The sequence below is a fragment of the Carettochelys insculpta genome, chromosome 11 (assembly GCF_033958435.1).
Source record: "Carettochelys insculpta isolate YL-2023 chromosome 11, ASM3395843v1, whole genome shotgun sequence".
Classification (NCBI taxonomy): domain Eukaryota; kingdom Metazoa; phylum Chordata; order Testudines; family Carettochelyidae; genus Carettochelys; species Carettochelys insculpta.
Window position 1 is genome coordinate 40,904,809 of NC_134147.1, and position 20,965 is coordinate 40,925,773.

The window sequence follows — 20,965 nt, forward strand, 5'->3', positions numbered from 1 at the left end:
AAACGGGTGATTCTTCTAGAAGATGATGCTGATTATTATGATGTATAACAGTGTTTGTGGGTGGCCTTATAGGTTATTGATGGTTGATGCCTTCTGTGCCCAGAAAGCTGCTCTGAGATTTCCATCAGGGACCAGTTTGTCAGCCACTGTCTGTGTTTCAATAACGCACCATTTCACCCGTGTACCTAGAGCAAATTTAAAGTCTTTCAGGCCTGGGTGTTTAGAGTAAAAGGAGACTAATGACATTGCCCCGGACTGATTGTTTCTACCCCAGTAAATCTTAACAGCATGTCTTATCTCCAGCTTTTTCTCTGTCATGTTAAGGCTTTGGGCAAAATGAGGAAGAGTGATCGCCGATGATGTTTGAAAGGAAGAATTAACCTTAGTAACAAATGACTTTGGAATATGAAGTATTGTCTTATCCTTCTGGAACAAGCAGTGAGGTTCATGTCTTCCAACGGAGGTTTCTGAAACCCTTCCAAAAAGGGAGATTCAGACTAAGAAGCATGTATTTATGAGAGATAATATGGAAAATTAGATTGCTCTAGTGCAGATGGATGGATAGGTTATGAAGCTCCACACACCCTGATCCAGTCAGAGGTCAGGAAAATAAGACTGAGCAAAGCATGAAGAGGCAGACTATTAGTAACATGCTTGGATAGTGCTGGAAGGTCTGAGAGAGAGATACATGAGCCTGCATTTATAACTCTGTTTACTGCTAAGCTATAAGATGCAATTGCAGGAGCTCTTAAGACCAAATCTCAGCAATATTGTCATACATCCAGGAGAACTGAGTCGCCTGGCTTCCTCCAGCAGATCTTGCTAAATGAGTGTTAGTAAGAGACGTCTTCTAGACTCCTACACAGGCCAAAGTGATGGAAACCCTGCAGGAGGTTAGGACAGTCTCTGTTACTTTGGAAAAGTACCTCATCTGGTTTTGCCATGTCACACAGTAGCCAAGCTGCGAGGTTCAGGTAATCTGAATAGGGATGCAGGATTGATCTCTGGGATAAGAGCTAGCTAGGAGGATGGATTGGAGGTCTCCTAAAAATTTCCGCTAATTCTGAGAACAATGGGCTGTTTGGGCTGACTAGAACGGCCACTGTTTCCTCCTTTTGATTCTTCAAATTATTTGTCCTGCTACAGAGAAACACCTGTAGAAGTGGATTTGGCACTCTCTGAACCAGAGCATTTGCTCCTGATGATTTCTGGTCTGTTTCCTTAGTGAAGAAAAGGCTTTTTGGACTGGATTAGGTCCACCTGGGGATTGTCTTATTCCCTGGATATTCAGACACCTGACTGAGAGCATGACCTGCTGACAACTTATGTGCTTTGTGATCCCTTTTATGGGGAATAACCTGCTGAACATTCTACCCGGCAGAGGATCTGTAGCACAAAGCTATAGCCCCACAACCCACTTATGCTCATTTATGAAATGACCATCACATGATATGACTGAAGCAGGATGTACTCCTTCCTCGCATGACTCTCCAAACCTGCAGGCACAGGCCTAGGACTGAGATGATCAGAAGTCACTCATCCTTACCACCCTCCTGTGCCACATGAAGCTCCTCATCCTGAAAAGCTGGCTAAGGGTGGTCAGAATGATGGGGGTCTGTACCGTGAAGCAAGGGTCCTGCCATCACACGATCAGCCTGTTTCCTCTTGCGTAAGGATGGGACCAGCCATTCATAGGTTTTATAGGGCCCTCTGCAGGACTGTACTATTAAATTGGTACCCCCTAGGCCAAAGGCAGCTGGGATGGGGTAAAAATAATTTTAGAGATGTGATTTTATAATCTTCAGCAACACACTTATGAAATATTTGTAAAGCACGTTTTAAACTAAGGTCCTGTTGACTTAACGTGGTAAATTCAGAACAGAGTACATACCTGGGGTCAGCAGATGTCTATTACATTACCTCATTACCACTTGAATGGCTCTTTCACAGATTCAGTGTTCTTCTAAAAGCCCTGACAGGCTTTTTCACTTTTCAGTGAATTAGACCCTCTCCAGAAGAAACAGCCACAGAACAGGGATAGGAAGGGTGGGTGGGTGGACATTGAGACCCAATGGTGCCCCAAATTTTCAGGTGCCCTATGCAAGTGTGTACGCACTGTATGGGCAAGGATGACCCTGGGGACAGGTAATCATTACCCTCTCTCATGTCCAGAGGATTTCATGAAATTCCTTCATGCTCAGCCTTCCCTGGGGTGGTCTCTCAGTGCACACCATCAGAAGACATAGGAGTAGATGGTAAAAAGGTGTGGATGATGCTTGATTTTGTGGTCCCTCACCGCTGTGCCTAGCATTCAGTGATTGTTTCCTTCGGGGGAGGCTGTGGCCCTGCTCGCCTCTGAGAAAGCTTTGGAGGGTGAGAGAGGATGCAGAGGCTGCCACAATCCATCCTGTCTCTCATCCCCTCCCACTGGCAAAGTGAGGTCCCTAGGGCAGGGAGCAGTGGTGGCCAAGATCCTCTGAAAGTCATTCCTTCACCATTGTCTTTCTCTATTTGGGCAGCTTTAAAGAGAGAGATGGAGCTTAGCAGGACCCCTGGTAGGACAACCAAGTGTGCAAAATATTGGTACTAAAAAGGAGACGACAGGAGAGGGATTCCGGTCACTGCCATTCCCAGAAGTAGCTTTTAAAATATGTCTCAGAGGGGCAGCCTTGTTAGGCTGCAGCTTCACATGTAACAAGCAGTCCCGTAGTACCTTAAAGACTAACAGATTTTATTAGGTATAATGGGTATCCACAAAAGCTCATGCCCTAATAAATCTGTTAGTCTATAAGGCACTACAGGACTGTGTTACTGCTAAAATATGGACTTACTGTAGGTACAGTGGGAATGCTGGCCCACTGCTCTGAGTGAACTGCCAGTGAGCTGGGTGAGAGCTGAGATTCAGGAGGAATTCATCTGAATGCAAAAAATTCAGCTGAAACCCACATGGGAATTATTTCTCTGCAATCTCCCTCCCTTTGGTACAGAAGCATCAAGAAAAATTGCCTTAATCCAGGGTTAGCTTAGCTGCAATTATAGTTTTTCTTATACCAAATAACTATTTATTTAAAAAAAAAATCATACAACTGTGTAGCATATTTGAATGCACATTGGAAGACAACACATTAATGAGCATAAAGCTATTGCTGATTATGGCAAAAGATTAGAGACAGGACACCCTGACTGAGTAAATTAATCAATCTTCTGCCTAATTTTATTTAAAATTGGATATGGTCATGACTGGAGCCACCACTCATAACAGGTACCTTCAGACTCACTCAACAGAATGGCTGTCCAGTTTCTTTTCTATGGATAGTAAAGTCAGTACATTCTAATAAAGATAAACTCAAAACTCATTACCTTTGATATGCCTTGTTCTTGACCTACACGTAATAGTAATTTTTCCTTAGGGTACATGATATAGATGAAAAAGTTCAGCTTTCTTTTAAAACACCATTAGACTCTGTTACTGTATGTGGACATACACTCTGGTTACTCCTAAATGCTATTCTATTGAGTACAGTTTATATTCACTGGCAAAGCTAAATCCCAGGGGAAGCTCAAGAGGGAATGCAATTTCTAGTAATAACAGCTCACAACAGTGAATACTATCCACTTATCCCCACAATTTCCAGCTATTTGGGACTCCTTTCTGAATTAACCTTTCATATCAAAAGGAGCAATTCTGCACACGAGAGACGCCGACACAATTTCATGCATAATTTATTCACTCAGTTCAACATTAAACGCAGAGTCCTTGACTTTGTCAAGGTGGATTCTGTTGGCAGACTTCACAAGCAGCAAAACAGGAGAAATGAGATCTGCAACTCAACCTATTCACCTATTCTCGCTGGTAGAAAGGAAGGGGGGTGGAGGGAGAGAGAGAAAGAGAGAAGGCTACATGCTTGCACAGTGCCCTGCAAATCAGCACAATTGTCTTTTTTTTAATGCTGTATTTTAGATTTTGAAATAGAAACATCACAATAACAAACTTGACTAATTTCCCCTGCACTTTGCATTCACAGAATTGGGCTTGATTCCACAGTCTTCCCTCAACAAAAGCTCCCTCATAAGCCAATGAGAGTTTTGTACGCAGGATTCAGCTCATTACATACATACGCCTCACAAATGGCTGCAGGCATGATATTCAGCTAGACTACCACACGTAGCATTTTGTTTTAAAGGGCTTTGTTCGGAAATGGCTCTGAAGTGTCAATGTAAGCATCTTAAGTCTGAGTACAGAAAAGAGAAGCTCTAGTACTTATTGGATGCAACATGGCTTTCTTTTAACTTGGAAAGCAATGCATTTTTGGTAATTCTTCTGAACCAGATGTGGGACACAAGAGGTTATTTTCTCATCCAGCCAACTGGATCAAGAGTACCTCATGCAAGACGACCTCTGCCGACTGCTACTTCAACTGAACTCATTTTCAGCTGCACCTAAACCAGGTTTGAGCCAAGTATTCAAGTGTGAAAAGGCTTTTGCATTATTGTAGTATGCCCCTTCCATGGCATGAGTGGTATATGCCAGCCATCTGCAAATTTAACTGCCCACAAGCATACGAGAACATGGGACTCTGGAGTTTAGCGCAGGAGCCTCTAAGTCTGAGCTAAAAGCTGACTGGATCTCAGATAAGGCTGTAGAGGAAACTCATCCTCCCTCTGTTTAAGTGGTCTAGGTGCCACTATACTGGACAGTGAACCACACCTAGGTGTTTGGGTTACACAGGCCTTACACACCAGGAGAAACTCTTCTGAAGTATCTGCTGCATTTATTGGACAGCTTTTACTGTACCACCCATAAAGAACTGCAGATGTGGAGTAGTTGCCCAATTGCATTAACAAACAGTCAGCTTTTCCCCAGAAGATGCAGGTCTATGATAGGTCCAATCTGGCAAAGCACGTGATTAACTCTAAGTATGTGAATAGAGGCATTAACTTCAATGAGAACACTGTGCTGCTCTAAATACCGTCCAGACTGGCAGTGCTGGGAGACATGAAAGGAATATACAGTGCTCCAAAAATATGCCAGGTAGTCACATTGAAGAGGACTTTGCACACGTGATGTATCTTCCCACGAGTGGTGGCATGCAGTGGTCTCTTGTGCAGCCACTCAAGAGAGATTCAAATGCCACCCAGCAGATCAGCAGAGTGCGCACCACTAGGTTTTTAGTTACTCCAGATGGTGCACATTCACACATGCCTCTGTGCACATAACTAATCTGCACATGGATGGAAAAGATGAGAGGGAAGACTGGCGGTATGCAGAGTTTACACAGTTGATTCCTGTGAAGAAAACAAAAGGATGTGTAGTGCAGACCTTTGGCAAAGGAACTAAAACTTGCTAGGATTGTGTATCTCAGTAACAGGTGCGGGTGGGGGCGGGATTTGGGAAGCCGGAACGTTGGTAAATATCCTCAGTGCTTTGCAGCCATGCTTCTTGGGTGCTCCATTGTAGCAGGGGCAGAGAAGGCTCTGGAGACAAGAGAAATCAGGGCAGCTGTGCAAGCCTGTAGAATAGATATGATCTATGTGGATCTATCTACCAGATTTCCTGAATAGTTACAGGTACAGTTCCTGGGGAAACTGTGACCTGGGGGTCAAGAGGTTTCTCTCTCTTCTGACCCTGTGGAGCACCCTTGAAGAAAACTGACTTAGCAGGGTTCTGCTTTGGAAGAGACCATTTGGGCTCAGCTTTCATCTCTTCATGAGTTTAAGACCAGAAGGGACCATTGCATCATCTAGTCTGACCTCCTGTGCACCTAGTCCCACCCTGTTCTTTATAAAATGCAATATTATTCCAGTGAAAAAATAGATAATTATGTGCGTAAAAAGGGCTGTACTGGATCAGATGCTTCAATATTTCAAACAAAACAGGACAATTATCAAAGGATTCATCCCATAATTCAGTTCCCACATCTGGCAAATAGTTCCAGATTAGGGACACCAAAATATGGTTCGGCATACCTGGCCACCCTGACTAATAGCCACTGATGGACCTAACCAAAATGTACTTATCTAATTCTTTTTTAAACCCAGAATTGTTTATCCTTTCCAGCATCCCCTGGCAAGGAGTTCCGCAGAGCGTAGCCAATCTAGCAAAATTCCCATCTATTTAATAGAGTGGTTCAGCTCCTGTTGAAGGCTACAATAAAGCATCCGTTGACTTCAGCAGAACAGGATACAGAAATTCTGCAGTCTCTCCATAAGGGGGCTGGACTCGGAAGACCTCTTCAGGTCTCTTCCAGCTCTAGGATTATATGATTCTATGAATCCACAGACATGAGGCAATGAACCTGTCCAACCATAACTGAACACCTTCGACTCCCACTAGTTTAAATAGGGTTCAAGGCCTTGTGCCCCTGAAAGAAGTGAGCCTGGAATGTTTTGTTGGTAGTTGCATATGAGAAACAACAAGAAGGTACAAAATCAGTTGCTGAATTAGGTTTCGAAGATTTAATTTTCATGTCTTCACTCCCATCTAGGTCCCTTCTTTAACCCATACACAGCAGGTACACTGCCTGCCTCTAGGTATTTTAATTCAGTCACAGTAAGTCAGTTGCCCAGAATGACCACTAGAGAACAACAGCAATTCCATTAATTTCATATTCACCACAGGGAGAAAGGATTTTAAACCCCGCCCATTGCAGGTGGTCTGTATTGTTTCATGTTCCAGGAGTACGCCGAAGTGCTTGGGTTCTTTCCTATCAAATGCACAGATCACAAAAGCCAGAGGTCAAAAAGCTCCTGGCCACTTAATTTTACAAAGAAATAGAGTCCCTGACGATGAAAATAATATGACACCTGAGCCCACCCTTTCAGACTGACAATATTGTCAGTTTAAATTGTTTGGCATTAGTACTGGAAACATCCCTGGTTTAATGCAGTCTATCTTAGGTCAACAGCAGAAATAAAACCTTCAGAGCCAAACATGCCGGTAGCTACCACGTCAAAGAAAGGAGTGTCTCCTTGAGAACAAGGGGTAGGCTTCACTCTTCTGTGGGGCCTGCCAATGGAAAAGACCAAACCAACCTAGCTACCGTGCTACATAGCGCTCTGGAAGTAGGAAATGTGTGTTGTAATTTTCCAGTTGGGTTGTCAGTAGGACTATATCTAGGGATTATTGCCAAAGCAAAAACCTCTACCCCTTCAGCTATAGAACTTAGTCCATCAACTCTGAAGTGTACCTGACAGCTAGGCTCTGTGGGGTCACTCACAAAATGTCACATAGATATTTTGCTTGTGTGTTGCTCTGGGAACCATCAGTTTTGACCCAAAGTCCTTTGAAGTCAGTGGAAGGGCTTCAAGTAACTTTCATGGGCCTTATCCAAAGTCTACTGAATATAGAGATGAATTGTTCTCCTAATTAAAAGGTTTGAGTCTTCTAGATAGGGAACAGGAACAATACCTTGTGCTTTAACTGTTCAGTTGCATGCCAGGAACAAATAGTCCCAATCAAATGGTTGAAATGAACTGTTCCTGAACAATCCATGCAGTCAACTTTTTTTTTTTTTTGACTATTTGTAAATGACACAGAAATCAGGATAAGTCAGCAAACACCCAGCAAACAGGAAACAGGACTGAATTTATTTGCAATAAATACCACAACCGGCTCTAAAATGAATATCCCCTTCTTCAAGATTGTAACCAGTTAGGGCAGAGATTGCCTTTTTGTTTTGTGTTTATATATCACCTAGCACAGAGGCTTCCTGACTCGCTACTGTGGCTCTCTGGTGCTATGGTACTGCAACTAATGAATAAATTAATAATAATAATAATAAATAATAATAATGAGTTTACCTCCAAAGTGTCTGCCAGTGGTCCCCCTTTTACACTTATCTTTTTATCGTGGGATGAGTAATCTGACACTTCCTGGCTTTTCACTCCAAGATATGGGTTGATTGAACAGGCAGTGATTTTTCCATCATTTGGCAATGCCTCTGCCATAGCAAGGATACTGTAACCTTTAAGACTGCCAATAAATAAAATGCTCTTGGCTCCTACCATATGAACAAACATCCTGAGAACTTGGCCTATTCAAAGAAGAGAACAAACTGTTTAAAAAAATAAACTACACTGAAGACAATATGCTGTACATTGTTCACAGTGAATATTAAACCTAACTTTTAAATGATCATCCTTTTCAAAAAAAATCATATCTTAAAACACTTTAGAAGAGGGGTTTAACAACAGCATCTGACAGCATCTCATCTAAAATGCTGCTAACGACAACAGAATAAAGATACTGGTTTTAAGTGTAGAGTCTTTATCATCAATGCTGGTATTGTTTAAGTGCTTGTTAAATAGTGCTTGAAATATTGCATATTTTAACATTCCCCCCAGAAGAAAATGGCTTTAAGATGTCTCCTGTATTCTTTCTGGGACCAGGTTAAAAAAAAATCACATTACCTTGCATTTGCTCTTAGAGTCATTATCCCTAGACAGCACCATCATTTAAGAAATTTATCATGGGCTCTGTCCTTTGAACAATGTATTAGTGTAATACATTACAAGAGTGCTTCACTGCAATGATGTATCACAGAAAAGATGGCAACATCTGGGAAGAATGAGTCCAGGAATAGATTTAGTGCAATCGCTTTGCACAGGACCACAACCCCAAGTGTCATTAGTTTGGAAAGGACCAATATTTGCCACACCGCAAGCACACTTGTACAACCTCTGCTGAACAGCCATTTAAAAAAAAAAAAAGTTGCCCTTCACCCCACTAGTCTGATCTCTATTATTTGTGAATGAGGCAGGCCATGTTTGAAAACTGCTTTTTCAAGAAGCTAACCCTCTCCGAGAAATTCTTTTTACCCTGCATCCCAAACACTTTCACGTTGTCCACCCACAGCAAGGTAACCCTCCCTCGGTGATGGATAACATGCTCTTGCTGGCAACTGGCATTCAGAATTTGCATCAGTTAATTACGATTTGTGAGTATGGACTTGCCTTTTAGATAGCCAGAGGTACATTCTTTATCAGGCTTAACTTTGGCTTCAAGTGAGGCTGTTCTTAAAAGAAAAGGAAATAAATCATCTGAGTGTTTTTGTCTTTTGTATACAAATCTGCAAATCCCACGTACTAAATAGGTTAGCCTGCAAAACATGGAATGATAGGCAAGAACATTGGGACCCAGAAGAACAACTGGTAAGGGAGATGGAACTGTTAGTATGCAAGGGGGTAGAGAAACTCATTGAACCAAACTTTAAGCACTGTATATGGGGGAAACCACTTCAAACCAGTGGCGCTGGCAGCACCCCAAGCTCCAGCATCTGTATAGCCTGAACTACAAGCATCCCCAGAGTGCTCTGCAGCAGGGATCACAAAAAGAGAGAAAAAAAGCTCTGCCATAGCGGCAACTACTCTCCTACAGCTAGACAGACTCCGTGAACATGTGGTGCATAGGAGGCTCCAGAAATTACTGCAGCAAAGCAGGAGGTAGGTCAGAGGCTCCCCTCCATGGCATCCGGTCCATGGCAGGGTGGAGTGTGCGGAGCCCTGAGCCTAACAGACTGGATTAGGCAAGCCACAGTCCAGATGCAGATTGTGTGCTCTGCTGGGGGCCAGGGGCAGAAAGAAGCTCTGGGCTGTGCTGCCGCTTGCTGGTGTTCCCCAGCCAGGAGCAGCAACCACAGAAGAACTGGCCAGAGCTTCGTGCTGCTGTTCTGATTGGCTGGAATTCTCGAAGCAGAGGGTGGGGAGCAGAGCCCTGTGCATCTGGGTGTGAACAGGTAAGCTACACCAGTCGCACAGACACCATTTCCCTCGACTGCTCCTGTGTCCCCTCCCAACTCCCCCCGCACCCTCCCTCCCACCCTGCTGCTGCCTCCCAACTCCCATACCCTCACCGCCACCCTAAACCCCGCACACCGAATTCTCCACCCCCTCCCACCCAGACCCCACATTTCCATTCTGCACCCCCTCATCCTGACCAGACCCTGCACCCCACTCCTGAATTCTCCCTCCCAGACTCCTCAGCCCTACCCTGATCTCTCCCTTCCAGACCCCATGCCCGAAACCCTCCTGTGCACGTCCACCCACTTAGACCCATATCCCCAGCTTGCTTCTGCACCCCCAACACCCAACTCCCACCCCTCCCCTGTAACTCCCTTCCTGCCCACATCCCCCACCTTCAGACCATTCCTGCCCCCTTTCCCATCCACACCCCATAGTCCTGCCCCTGCCCCCAGACAGGAAACAAATTAGTAAGGAGATTTTTTTTAATTATTATTATTATTTAGGTGGCCCCTGACTGATTTGTCTACAGATCAGTGGCCCCCGACCCACAAAAGGTTCCCCATCCTTGAGGTAGGTGGTGGTCATGGCTGGTACAAAACAGAACATTGGTAAGAGAAAGGAGATCTGTCCTCGAGAGCTGATAGGTGGCACCTCCCCAGCTGTTCTTGGAATACTATATTGATGACTTCATAGGCATATTGCTGTCCTGGGCTGGCAACTCCAAAACAGAGCCACCACATTCAGCAGATTCAATTACTTGGGGTTGGCGCTCATTTTACCTTCTCCCACTAGACAGAGAAGAGTCCATTGGACATCAAGAAACTCCCTGATCATAGTCTTGAGAGTAGTCAAATATTATTCCAGAGAGCCCAGCTAGCGTACAGTGTATGCCTATCAGACGGGGCTAACTACAAGCACATCTACGCTAGAGTTAAACACCCTGGCCTACATCAGATGATTTGGGCTTGTGGGGCTGGGGCTGTAAAACTGTTTTGTAGATATTCACTGTGTAGAGAAGCTCTGCTTTGGGAAGAAGGCAGCATGGGATATTGAAGGCAAGAGCCACCAGACAAGTCAGATTCCCCATCTGAAGATTAACAGCCACCGCAACTGTCAGTCCCAGAAGGCTCATGACACTCCTGCAGGCCAGAATTTTAAGCCACGGTAGCTATTTTTACTGTTCTTCCCCTGCCAACCTTCAGTAAAATGAAAAAGAATTCATAACCCGTATCAGACACACTCAGATAATCCAAGCCTTGAAGAGCTGAACATTTCATATAACCTCTTTTCTGCCCCTCGCAAATGCTTTAACAACTTTAATAAGATAATGTATAGCTATTATCATACAGCTAGCGTAAGTCAAACAACTATCAGCTATTATTTCTGCAACAGAACTAATGCTCAACGTTCCCGTAATCCACAGACTGGAACAGTTTACACATTGTCAATTTCAGAAAGAACCAGCTTTTTCCACAAATCAGAATTTACGCTGATAGATGGGAACCGTTTAGCAGATCCTACACACCCAGGTAATATGCTGCAGCTCACAGAGGAATAATGAGGATATCAGTTGGACTTCTGACTTAATGATACCTAAAATTAGTTTAATTAATTAGTTTAGTTACTAGAATAATTGAGTTAGCAGCATAATTAATATTTGCAAAGCACGTTTGAGATAAAAGCTCTACTGCATACAAGGCTATTGTTATTGGGCTGAATCCTTAGTCCATGTTTTACATAGCAAGTTCATCTGTGTTTAAGCCTAACTAGCAGAAGCAAATGGAGAACAGCATTTTAAAGAGAACAATGGCCAAGTTCTAGCAGGATCTCCAATGTAGCAGGTTGTTAAAAACAGTTTGTTGTTATTAGTGGTTGCATCCTGACATTGTTTCTTAGGCATCAATACTAGTAGGAGCTCCACACAGGAGGATCCCTGTGCCTGGTCAGAGCCTCTGTGAAGTCCACATGAAGGTCAATGCAGAAATGGGGCCTTTAGATAGTAACCAGGTGTTTGTCAAGTGCTTACTCAAACTTCCTGGTTTTACAGAAACAGAGAAGAGTTAAGTCACTTCTTTCTTGGATGTCCTTAAACCATTGAAAAAAATCATTGCATTGTGGGATTTTAATGAATTCTAAAAGAAAAGAAAACAGTTACATGATGTACATATACCAAATGGAAGCAGTGGATTCTCCATCAAACATGAGTCACGGGGCTCAATATGGGTGCATGGATCACAGTCTATTGCTTGAGTTGTACATAGGATCTATTCTGCTCAGGTTGTTATATCATCCTCATCACTGCACTGAGTGCATTAAAGAACATGAGTAATGTCTGCATTTGATATGGTCTCTCATCCTCTCCCGAGGGAAGTGTATACATGAGAGTGTTTTGGTTTGGATTTTGGGACGTAGCTGTGTGTGTGTGTGTGTGTGTGTGTGTGTGTGTGTGTGTGTGTGTGTGTGTGTGTGTGTGTGTGTGTGTGTGTGTTCGCACATACATATGCACATTGCTTTGTGTTTATGCTAGGGGTAGTTAAAAATGTATTTTGCACTCCCAATGGAAGGTGGTGAGGTTGGTTATGGTTCTTAATTTCCGTAGGAAGTCATTCCATAGTTTTGGGGCAGTCTTCAGAGTATCATCTCTTAGGCCTTTAAAAATCTATAGCTATAGGGATCAGACCCTGAGAAAAATACACCCAGTAACAAATAAATCTCATTACTTCTCTCTAGTTGCCATTTTGTCCAGATAAGGGTCCAGTCCAAGAGCAACATCCAGGGCTTTCTGTAAATAATGCTTTAGTTGCTCCGGAACATGAGGGTCACTGAGTGCTATTTCCCTGGCTTTCATAAGGTTCTCAGCAATTTGCCCCATTGGCGTTTCTGAAAAAGAAAATGAAAAGAAAGCACTTTTCCAACCAAACCTGACAGTAACTGGGAGAGTGATGATGTGACTGCTCAGGGGTTGACGGTTGTTAGGGAGTGGAAAAATTATAACTCAGATTTTTTTTTGTTTATTTAAACCTTTATTCCAAAGTTTAAAATGAGTTTTCAGCAAAATGAAAAACATTGTGTATTTTTTTGAAACTGGGAGGAAATTTGCTTTTCGGGCTTTGGACGTTTGCTGCCCCCTTTCTCTTCCTCCCGCCTTTCCTGTGAATTTTAGAAACCTGACAATTAAATTCTGTTTTTCGAGCATATGAAAATCAAACAATTCAAAAATACAAAAAAAAAAAATCCAGACTAAGTAAAAACTGTTCATTTTGATTGCAAATGTTCCCAGGAAATACGTATAATTTTTCAACTTGTTGTCATAGAAATCAAGACCTTCTGCTCCAAAACATGCAGACCCCTCACACCTGAGAATCTCCATTAATGGTAAAAACGGCCAATGAAGGGCATTTTATGTGCACATGATCCACTCATGAATGAGTACTCACAGGGTCCTTTGTGTGCCCCATCTACAGAGGCAAAATCGGGTATAACTTCAGCTAGGAAGCCTCAGTTTTTCAATTCATGCAAATGGTCCTGGGTCAAACCCTGTGTGTCTGCCAAGATGGAGTTGTGTCACACACACACACTCCCTCCGCCCCCAGGACTGACATTCTCCCTGGCGCTGTGTAGTGGGATACAGGCACACAGAATTCCAGCGTTTGTCTTGGAGCAGGTGGGACCAGCAGGTGTTTAGAATGGATCTGCTGGCACTGGTGCATGGTTAAAGCGAGTCACTCTGGAAGTGATCAGAAAACCGTTCTTTGGAGGAGACAGACTGAAGGAAATGGGAAGTAGACAAAAGGAAAGGAGATCTTTTACTTCATTTCTCACAGGAATTTCCACATTGGATCACAACTGAGGGCAAGAGGCAGATTACCCTTTTGTGGGACCATGGGCAAGAGCAACTCAGACCCCCTCCCCATCACTTTCACCTACAGTCCTCTCCTGCCCCTCCCTGGCAAGCCTGCTGGGGATAGGGTTGGGGTTGGCGTGCAGGGGACTTGCCCAGGCTGCCTACGCAAAGCTTCAGGCAAGGACGGGAGCTTCTTCTGCTCCCTGATAGGAATGCTAGGCTAGCAGAGAGGTGCACTACGCACCACTGCAACCCCTCTCCCTGCAAGGAGCACTGGGTAAGCAGGCAGAGTAGGTCAGGACATGGGGAGCCCATTTCTTCCACAACTGCCCAGCTGTCTAGGGCTCCCGAGCACCGACCCTTTGGCCTAGTGGCTAAACTGCCACTGACAAGGTCTAGCTCTTCCTATTTCTGCAGCTTTCACAGCAGGCAAATGTGGATAATCTAACCTCACATTAGATCTTGCTTAAGACTCGAAGCATGAGGTTTAATATCCCTTGCACAGTATTCATTGTAACTTGGCATATCCAGAGAAACGTCCACTTCCTTTTGGAATCTTGCTCAATTCTTGGCCCCACCAACTTCCTGTGGAAATGAGTTCCATAGCTCCAGTTATACGTTTGGTGACAAATCTCTCCCCTAAGATTAGCTTTCGCTTAGCCACAGTTTAATAGAATGGAATTAAATTATGTTTTGTATTGTGAGAGCATAAAAGCACTGATTTAGCTTCTGTAAAAAAATATTATTTGTTTTGAACAAAGATTTTTACTGGCAATGCAGGAAATGGCTTGCGATCCAGTCGATGACTTAAAATCAGTTAGTTAGTTACATTTTAGTTTGAGCAACAAGCACAGATTCAGTTAAATTCTCCAGAACATCTGCCTGCAAATCAAAACAAGCCTCAACAGTTTTGTAACTCAGCCCCACCTTTATCATAACACCAACCTCAGGTGCCAGGAATTATAGAACGAAGAGAAATGGTGAGAACTACATGCCAACCTCCAGTACATACACATTACACAATTACCCCAGGAAGTAGCAATATCTAGGCCCAAGAGCAGAGGTCAGAATTGTTTTAGTTTATGTAAGTCCCAGACAAGTCTGATCAGGACCCAATTCATGGCTCACTCCCAGTCAAAGGCTACATACTACTCTGATTCTTTTAAATTATCTCTCTACTCTGCATAATCTAGGTAAGTGATAAGAAACAATTTAAGCAGCTACTCCTCTCCTTTATTGCTTTGGGGCAGGACCAGTGATTTTTGATTGCTTGTTTCTATAGCTTGGAGTACAGTGGGACACCAATTTGTTGAGGCTTCTAAGCCAAGGAAGGGTAACCCAGGTGAGTGAGAGGGCTGTATGACAGCTCTCTTTCTCAGTTGGCCACAAGATGGTCATAACCAGGTGAGTCACACAGAACAGGGCAGTTTTGCTAGCTGCTTGCATACTTGGGACTTGTCTATACTCACCCAAGGATCCTGAGATTGATCTTCTGGGGTTCAATTCAACAGGTCTAATAAGGATCCACTAAGCAAACACTAATTTTAATAAGGTATATTGCTTCAATAAATTTGTACTGATATGTATACTCCTGGCTAGCAAAAAGAACAGAACTTGCAATCTGTAAACTGCAACAATCCAATCTCAGGGGCCATTTCTACACAGAAGTGGCATGCTAATACAGGGAGTGAAAGATGCAAATGAGGCATGTAGAAGCGCTGCCGCTGGGGGGGCTTCTGGAAGGAAGTCCTTCTTCCAGAGGCCCCTTCTTCCCAAAAATTTTTGGGAAGAAGAGGCCTGCGGAAGGAGGACTTCCTTCTGGAAATCCCCTCCAGGGCCGTGCTTCTACATGGCATTTTGGAGTCTGGAAGAATGTGCTTGTGCTTGTGCTTCGGAAAATAAAGATGACTCAGACTAGAAAACAAAGAACAGTTTATACCAAGTGCTTATATGAAACAGAGACCACACTGCTCTTTGAGCTATGTTGTCAATAATATTCTTCTAAAGCTTTGATAGCATTTCCTTGCGCAGCAAGGTTAGCTGCACAATGTGATTTTTCTGTCTGCCAAATGTGTGACTTATTTCCTTGTGAGAGAGGAAAAAAAAAAAAGGATTGTGTCCTTACAAAAGAATCTAGAATGACTTACAGAGCGTGAACCCAGAAGAGCTCTGCTGAGGACAGCTAGCATTGCTAAGAGTTCTGGGACATTCCCAAACTAATCAGGACCCAGCAGAATCAGCTCGAAACCTGTTGCATCCCTAGTTTTTCCTCTGCTGCTTGCCACTCCATACAAAAGACACTCACCCATCCCCACTAAATCATTAACATGCATTCCCAGCACCAATGCCTTTCCTCCCAAAAGTGAAAAGTGGGGACCTGTTACTCTTGCCTGGCTCCCCTAGCCCCTCCAAAAGCCCAAGCTCAGCAAAAAGGGCAGCCAGACCGAGATCAGCAACAAGAGGAAATGTTTACCTGGGAAGCAATGCATAGTGCTCCGATTCAATAAGGTGATGCTTTCGCTGCTGTCTCTGTGGCTGTGCAGTGCTCAGCCAGGAGCGTGCATCCCTCTCCACGTGAGGGGCAGGGTTGGCAGGCGAGCACATGGCAGAGGCAGCAGAACCTGAGGTTGCTGCTGATTACAGAATGATTGCCCCTGGCTAAGGCTGGGCTTCTTAGTCCCAGCTGCACCAAGCAGCACCTGGGCAATTCCCTCTCTCCAGGCATTTCTACTAAATGCACTAGGGCTGGGGAGAGCGGACAGCACCACAGGGCAAGCAGCCAAGTTTTGGCACCTATTTGTTTTATGTAAGTTGTTTGCTGGCCTCGGGGCAGAAATCACCTCTTGGGTTTGGAAAGCTCTGGGGGCAGGGGAGCAAATCAGCACTTACACAACCTTCAGGCAGTGCACTACAGCTCCAGTCAGAGGCAACTTGTGGGAGCACACACAGGGTCACGTTCCCTGCACCCCTGATTTCTGCCAGGGTTTACATCCCCCTGCCCTGAACCATGCTGCATACCACTAGAACCTTTAAACTGGGCCCCCCTCCATCAGTAGCTCTGCATCACCTCTGCCCGCAGCCCCAAACCGGGGGAGAATTTGAAACCCCATGCTCCGCTGTCTGTTTCCTAATGGGTCTCTAGCAGGCACCAGGGTTCCTATTGTTCCCAAGTCTTCCACCTACTGAAACACCCTTGCCTGATGCTGGTGGTATTGCCAGGTATTCGCCAGTGCAGAATTGCCCCATTCCGGAGAAAGGTAACTGAGGAGGTGGCAGATCAGCTGCAACAGGATAATGGTGGAAGCATTGTTGGCTGAGTTGAACACTTCAGCCCTGTCTTTGAATCCCTCCTCTGATGCATCATGCCCCCCTTCTCCATCCCATTAAACATACTCTGCTGGTCCTCCCTTTCAAGGCCCTTCACTGTCAGCCTTCGCCAGGCCTCTCATTTGCCATCAGGCTGTGGCTGCCCACCTCCACATGTCCCAGGGTACCTGCCTCACATTGCCCACTTGCTAAATTTCCAAACAAACTTTCTTGCATTCCACTCTAAACCCTTGGGACAGGTTCTCTGTAAAAAGTCACATATCCACCTAATAATTCACTTTCAAACCCCTTCTGAGAGCTATCCTTTGTCCAGATGCCTGCAAAAGACTGGATAACACATAGGCCACTGGTATTTTCTACACTGATTAGGCCTCAGCTGGAGTACTGTGGTGATCTGGACAGCACGGTTTGGTGAAGCGACAACATGATTGGAGTGGCAGCTCATGCCAGCAAGGTTTGGGGCAGCTTGCCCGGCTCAAGTCTGCTTGCCCAAGGCAGTGCAGCACAGGGAAAGCTTGTGCCAGCAAGGCTCAGGGCAGTGGTGGAAGTGGGATGCCTGGATGAAGTAGGAGGCCTCTCTCTGGGGGCAGGGCCTGCCTGGGAGTGGCTGTGGTGATTGTTAAAAGTATTTTGGACACCACTGCTCAAAGGCTTCCATTCTTCCAGAACAGACTGGTATGGCAGATTATTTAACAGGTCAACTAATGCAAGTCCCTGGTGGTAGATGGTCATTACGTGAAGCCCAACTTTTGAGAGCTATTTTGCCAAAGTTCAGAGTAAAGCACCAAGTATTTATTTCCGTGCCCTCCTGGAATACAGCTGAAAAAATATAAATAAATAATAAAATGAGCCGAACAAAATAATAAAAAGAAAAACAAATAAAACAACTCTGACTTCAACGTTCCACAAATCACCTCTACAGAGGTTTGTGGAGTGACCTTTGGCATGTCATTTCTCCTCATACCACTATCTGTAAAGTAGGGCTATATCTATTAACTTCCTTTGTAAAACTCTTGGAGAGCTTCTGATCAAAATTTTTATGAGACCCAGCTCTTGCTGTTGTTAATAATAATTAATAATGTCCTCTGTGAGACAGGGTCAAACTTTTGTAAAACATTTTATCCTAGGAAACTTCGTAATCTATTTTAATAGCCTTTTCTGGCCCAAAGTTTACTGGTCTAAATTTCAGAAATGGTTTTCAATTTCATTTAGACTTTCACTGAGCTGTAAATATTCTTTGGGATGCTAAATAATTCTTGTTTTATAGCTACTTAAAAACTAGTTTTATTACATTCTGTCCTTTTAAGGCTTGTTTTTAAATTTTCTTCATCTTTGCTTTTCAAGTTGCTATGCAACTCCCCGATCTCATACAGCAGAATTGATTTTTTTCCTCCAAAATAAAGTTTCTTAGTAACACAGATGGTGCATTCAGTTGTGTTAATTATTTATGATTTCCACATCGATTTTGTCCATTTCCTTAAGCGGTTTAACCCCAGTTTCCTGTTGGTGTTCCCTTTGTCACAGCTAACTGCTTTATAGCAGTCAGTCCCTTTTTGTCTAGGCTAGCATAATGTTCCCTGTGCCCGTGCTATTTAAATGGTTTTGTTTCTACTTGCAATTTGACATGAATTGTGGCTTTAGTTTAAAAGAGCTGGCTGAGGAGTTCAGTAGATCATTGCTGCTCACCTTCAACAAGTCTTGGAGAACAGGCGAGGTTCCAGCATATTGGAAGAAACCTAATGTGTGAATTTGTAAAATAGAGTAAATGGAACAAACAGCACCATCAGCCTCAGGTCGATCCCAGGCAAGATAATGGAGCAGCTGATATAGGACTCAATTAATAAAGAGCTGAAGGAAGGTAATGTAGTTAAAACAAATCAACATGGGCTAATGGAAAGAAGATCCTGTCCAATTACCCTGATTTTCTTCTTAGTTTACAAGTTTGATTGAAAACTGACATTCCATACTTACCCTTCTGTAAGGCATTCAACAGCCTGACATTTTGGTTAAAACCTGGGACAATATAAAATGAACATGGCACACTTTAAAGGATTAAAAACTGGCCAACTGATACATCTCAAAATGTAAATGTAAACCAGGAATCATCATGGTGTGTCTGTTTCCTGTGGGGCCCCAGACAGTTGGCCCTTTCACTTACTTGCTGTTTAACATCTTTAGCCATGATCGGGATGAAAATACGTACTCAGTGCGGATAAAATTCACAGGCAACACAAAAATTGGAGGAATGATAAATAAAGAGGACAGGTCACCAATGTGGAGTCACTTGGATTACTTGGTAAACTAGGCACAAACCATATGGGTTTTTAAAGGGACAAGTGGAAAATGTACACAATGAGAAACAAAGAACGTAGGCTGTACTTAAATGATGGGGAAGCAGTAATTAAGGGTACATTTACTCTAGACAGGAGATTGACCTGGTCAGGGTCGATCTTCTGGGGTATGATTTCATGTGTCTAGTGTGGATGCATGAAATTAAATATCAGGGGTCAACAGTCAACCTCTGTATGTTTCTGTGATGGGGTGGTCTAAGCCTCGACACCCTCTAAAGGAGGCCAGAGGCCTTGCCACACCAACAATAAGCAGACATGAGGTCCTCCAGGGAGGATAGAAAGGTTGTCTCAGTGACAGCCAGTCAGGACTTGGCAGGCCAAGATAAAAAGGTGCTGGCCTAGGGTCAGGCAGTTCTATTTAGGAGCTTGACCGAGGCAGATGCGTATGCTGTCTGGGAGCCCAGCAGCACTTGGACAGCTCCGAGTGAGTGCTGAGCTTTGGCCTGGGTAAGGCCCAGGCCCAGCAGCTGGAGACTAGCCACAAACCTGGCAAAGGAACTTACAGCACCCTGGACAGGGTGTGTCGGATCCCACTCTCAGGACTCCTAAGGCACCCTTCATGACCTCACAGAGCATCCTTAGCTGCAGAGGGACGCTTGAGATCAAGTTGATCCGGATCCAGCCTCATTCTTGTGAGGAATAACACACATCCACAGGAGTTTCTCTGGTCAACCTTCTTCAGTAAGGACGGCCAGACAAGTTTATCATAGATGCATCAAGTCCAGCTACACAACTGTCATAGCTGGAATTGTGTACCTAGGATCAATTTTAAAGTCTAGTGTAGACCTGCCCAAAGAAAGATCTCAGCCTCGTGGTGGATAAGCAGCTGCTCCAACTTTGATGCTGTGGCAAAAGAGCAAATGCGATCCTAAGATACATAAATGGGAATCTGAGGTAGGAGTGGGGAGGATATTGTACCTTTGTACTGAACTGGTGCAACCACTACTGCAACATGGTGCAAAGTTCTTGGTGTCTACAATTCAAGAAGCACGTTTATCAATTGAAGAAGATTCAGAGAAGAGGCAAGGGCATGATTAAGGGAATAGACAATATGCCTCAATGTTAGATTTGAGTCACTCCCACCCACTTACACTACCAAACCAAGACATTCCACTGCTCACCCTTCTTCTGCAGAGAGGATGAGAGAACACACACAAGACAGGTGTGTAGTCCTGTTGCCTAATGTCCTGTTGGAAGGTACTGGGATTCTACGGTGATGAGCATGATACAAATCCCTCTGGAAAGAAAAGAAAAAGCAGCTTTGCAACATTGCATAAATTCTGACATAATTATTTTGCTCTTGTTAGAGCATTCTGCCAGTCACCCTTCAATGTCCTGTTGTCAAGTCTAGTTCAAACCTTATTTGTCATCACTGAACACCTGGAGGAGGGCAGGTTTAATAAATAAAATTAGGCATTGCTCTTTCCACCTCCACCAAAAGCCATATAATTGTAGTGGGCTAGTCTAGAAGAGCTGAGCAGGCCATCCAGCTGGCTCCCTGAAACCAGCAGAGGTGAGGAGGAGAGAGCAGACAGTCCAGTCAGCCCAGAAGTGGAGACCCAATCTGAGTCGGGGCAAGGGTGAGGAAGAGAAGAGATTCTCTTTTCAGGAAAGTGAAATGGAGTCACTGCTTTTTAAAAAACTTGTCTAACAGGACAACCTCCTCCTTCGCTGATTTGTTCACATTGCATTGTTGGATCAG

The 20,965-nt window shown here is 44.1% G+C and overlaps 1 protein-coding gene across 1 annotated transcript in view; it reads right to left on the reverse strand.

The window, feature by feature from the left end:
* The window catches only part of LOC142019291 (uncharacterized), a 37,304-nt gene extending 24,691 nt beyond the window's left edge, over nucleotides 1-12,613 (reverse strand). Inside the window, exons 1-3 of the mRNA XM_075005947.1 lie at nucleotides 12,462-12,613; nucleotides 8,953-9,014; nucleotides 7,801-8,033 (exon numbers count right to left, since the gene is read on the reverse strand). Of these exons, the coding sequence (XP_074862048.1) occupies nucleotides 7,801-8,033; nucleotides 8,953-9,014; nucleotides 12,462-12,613 (447 nt within the window). The remainder of the gene's footprint in view (nucleotides 1-7,800; nucleotides 8,034-8,952; nucleotides 9,015-12,461) is intronic.
* Nucleotides 12,614-20,965: the final 8,352 nt, after the last annotated feature.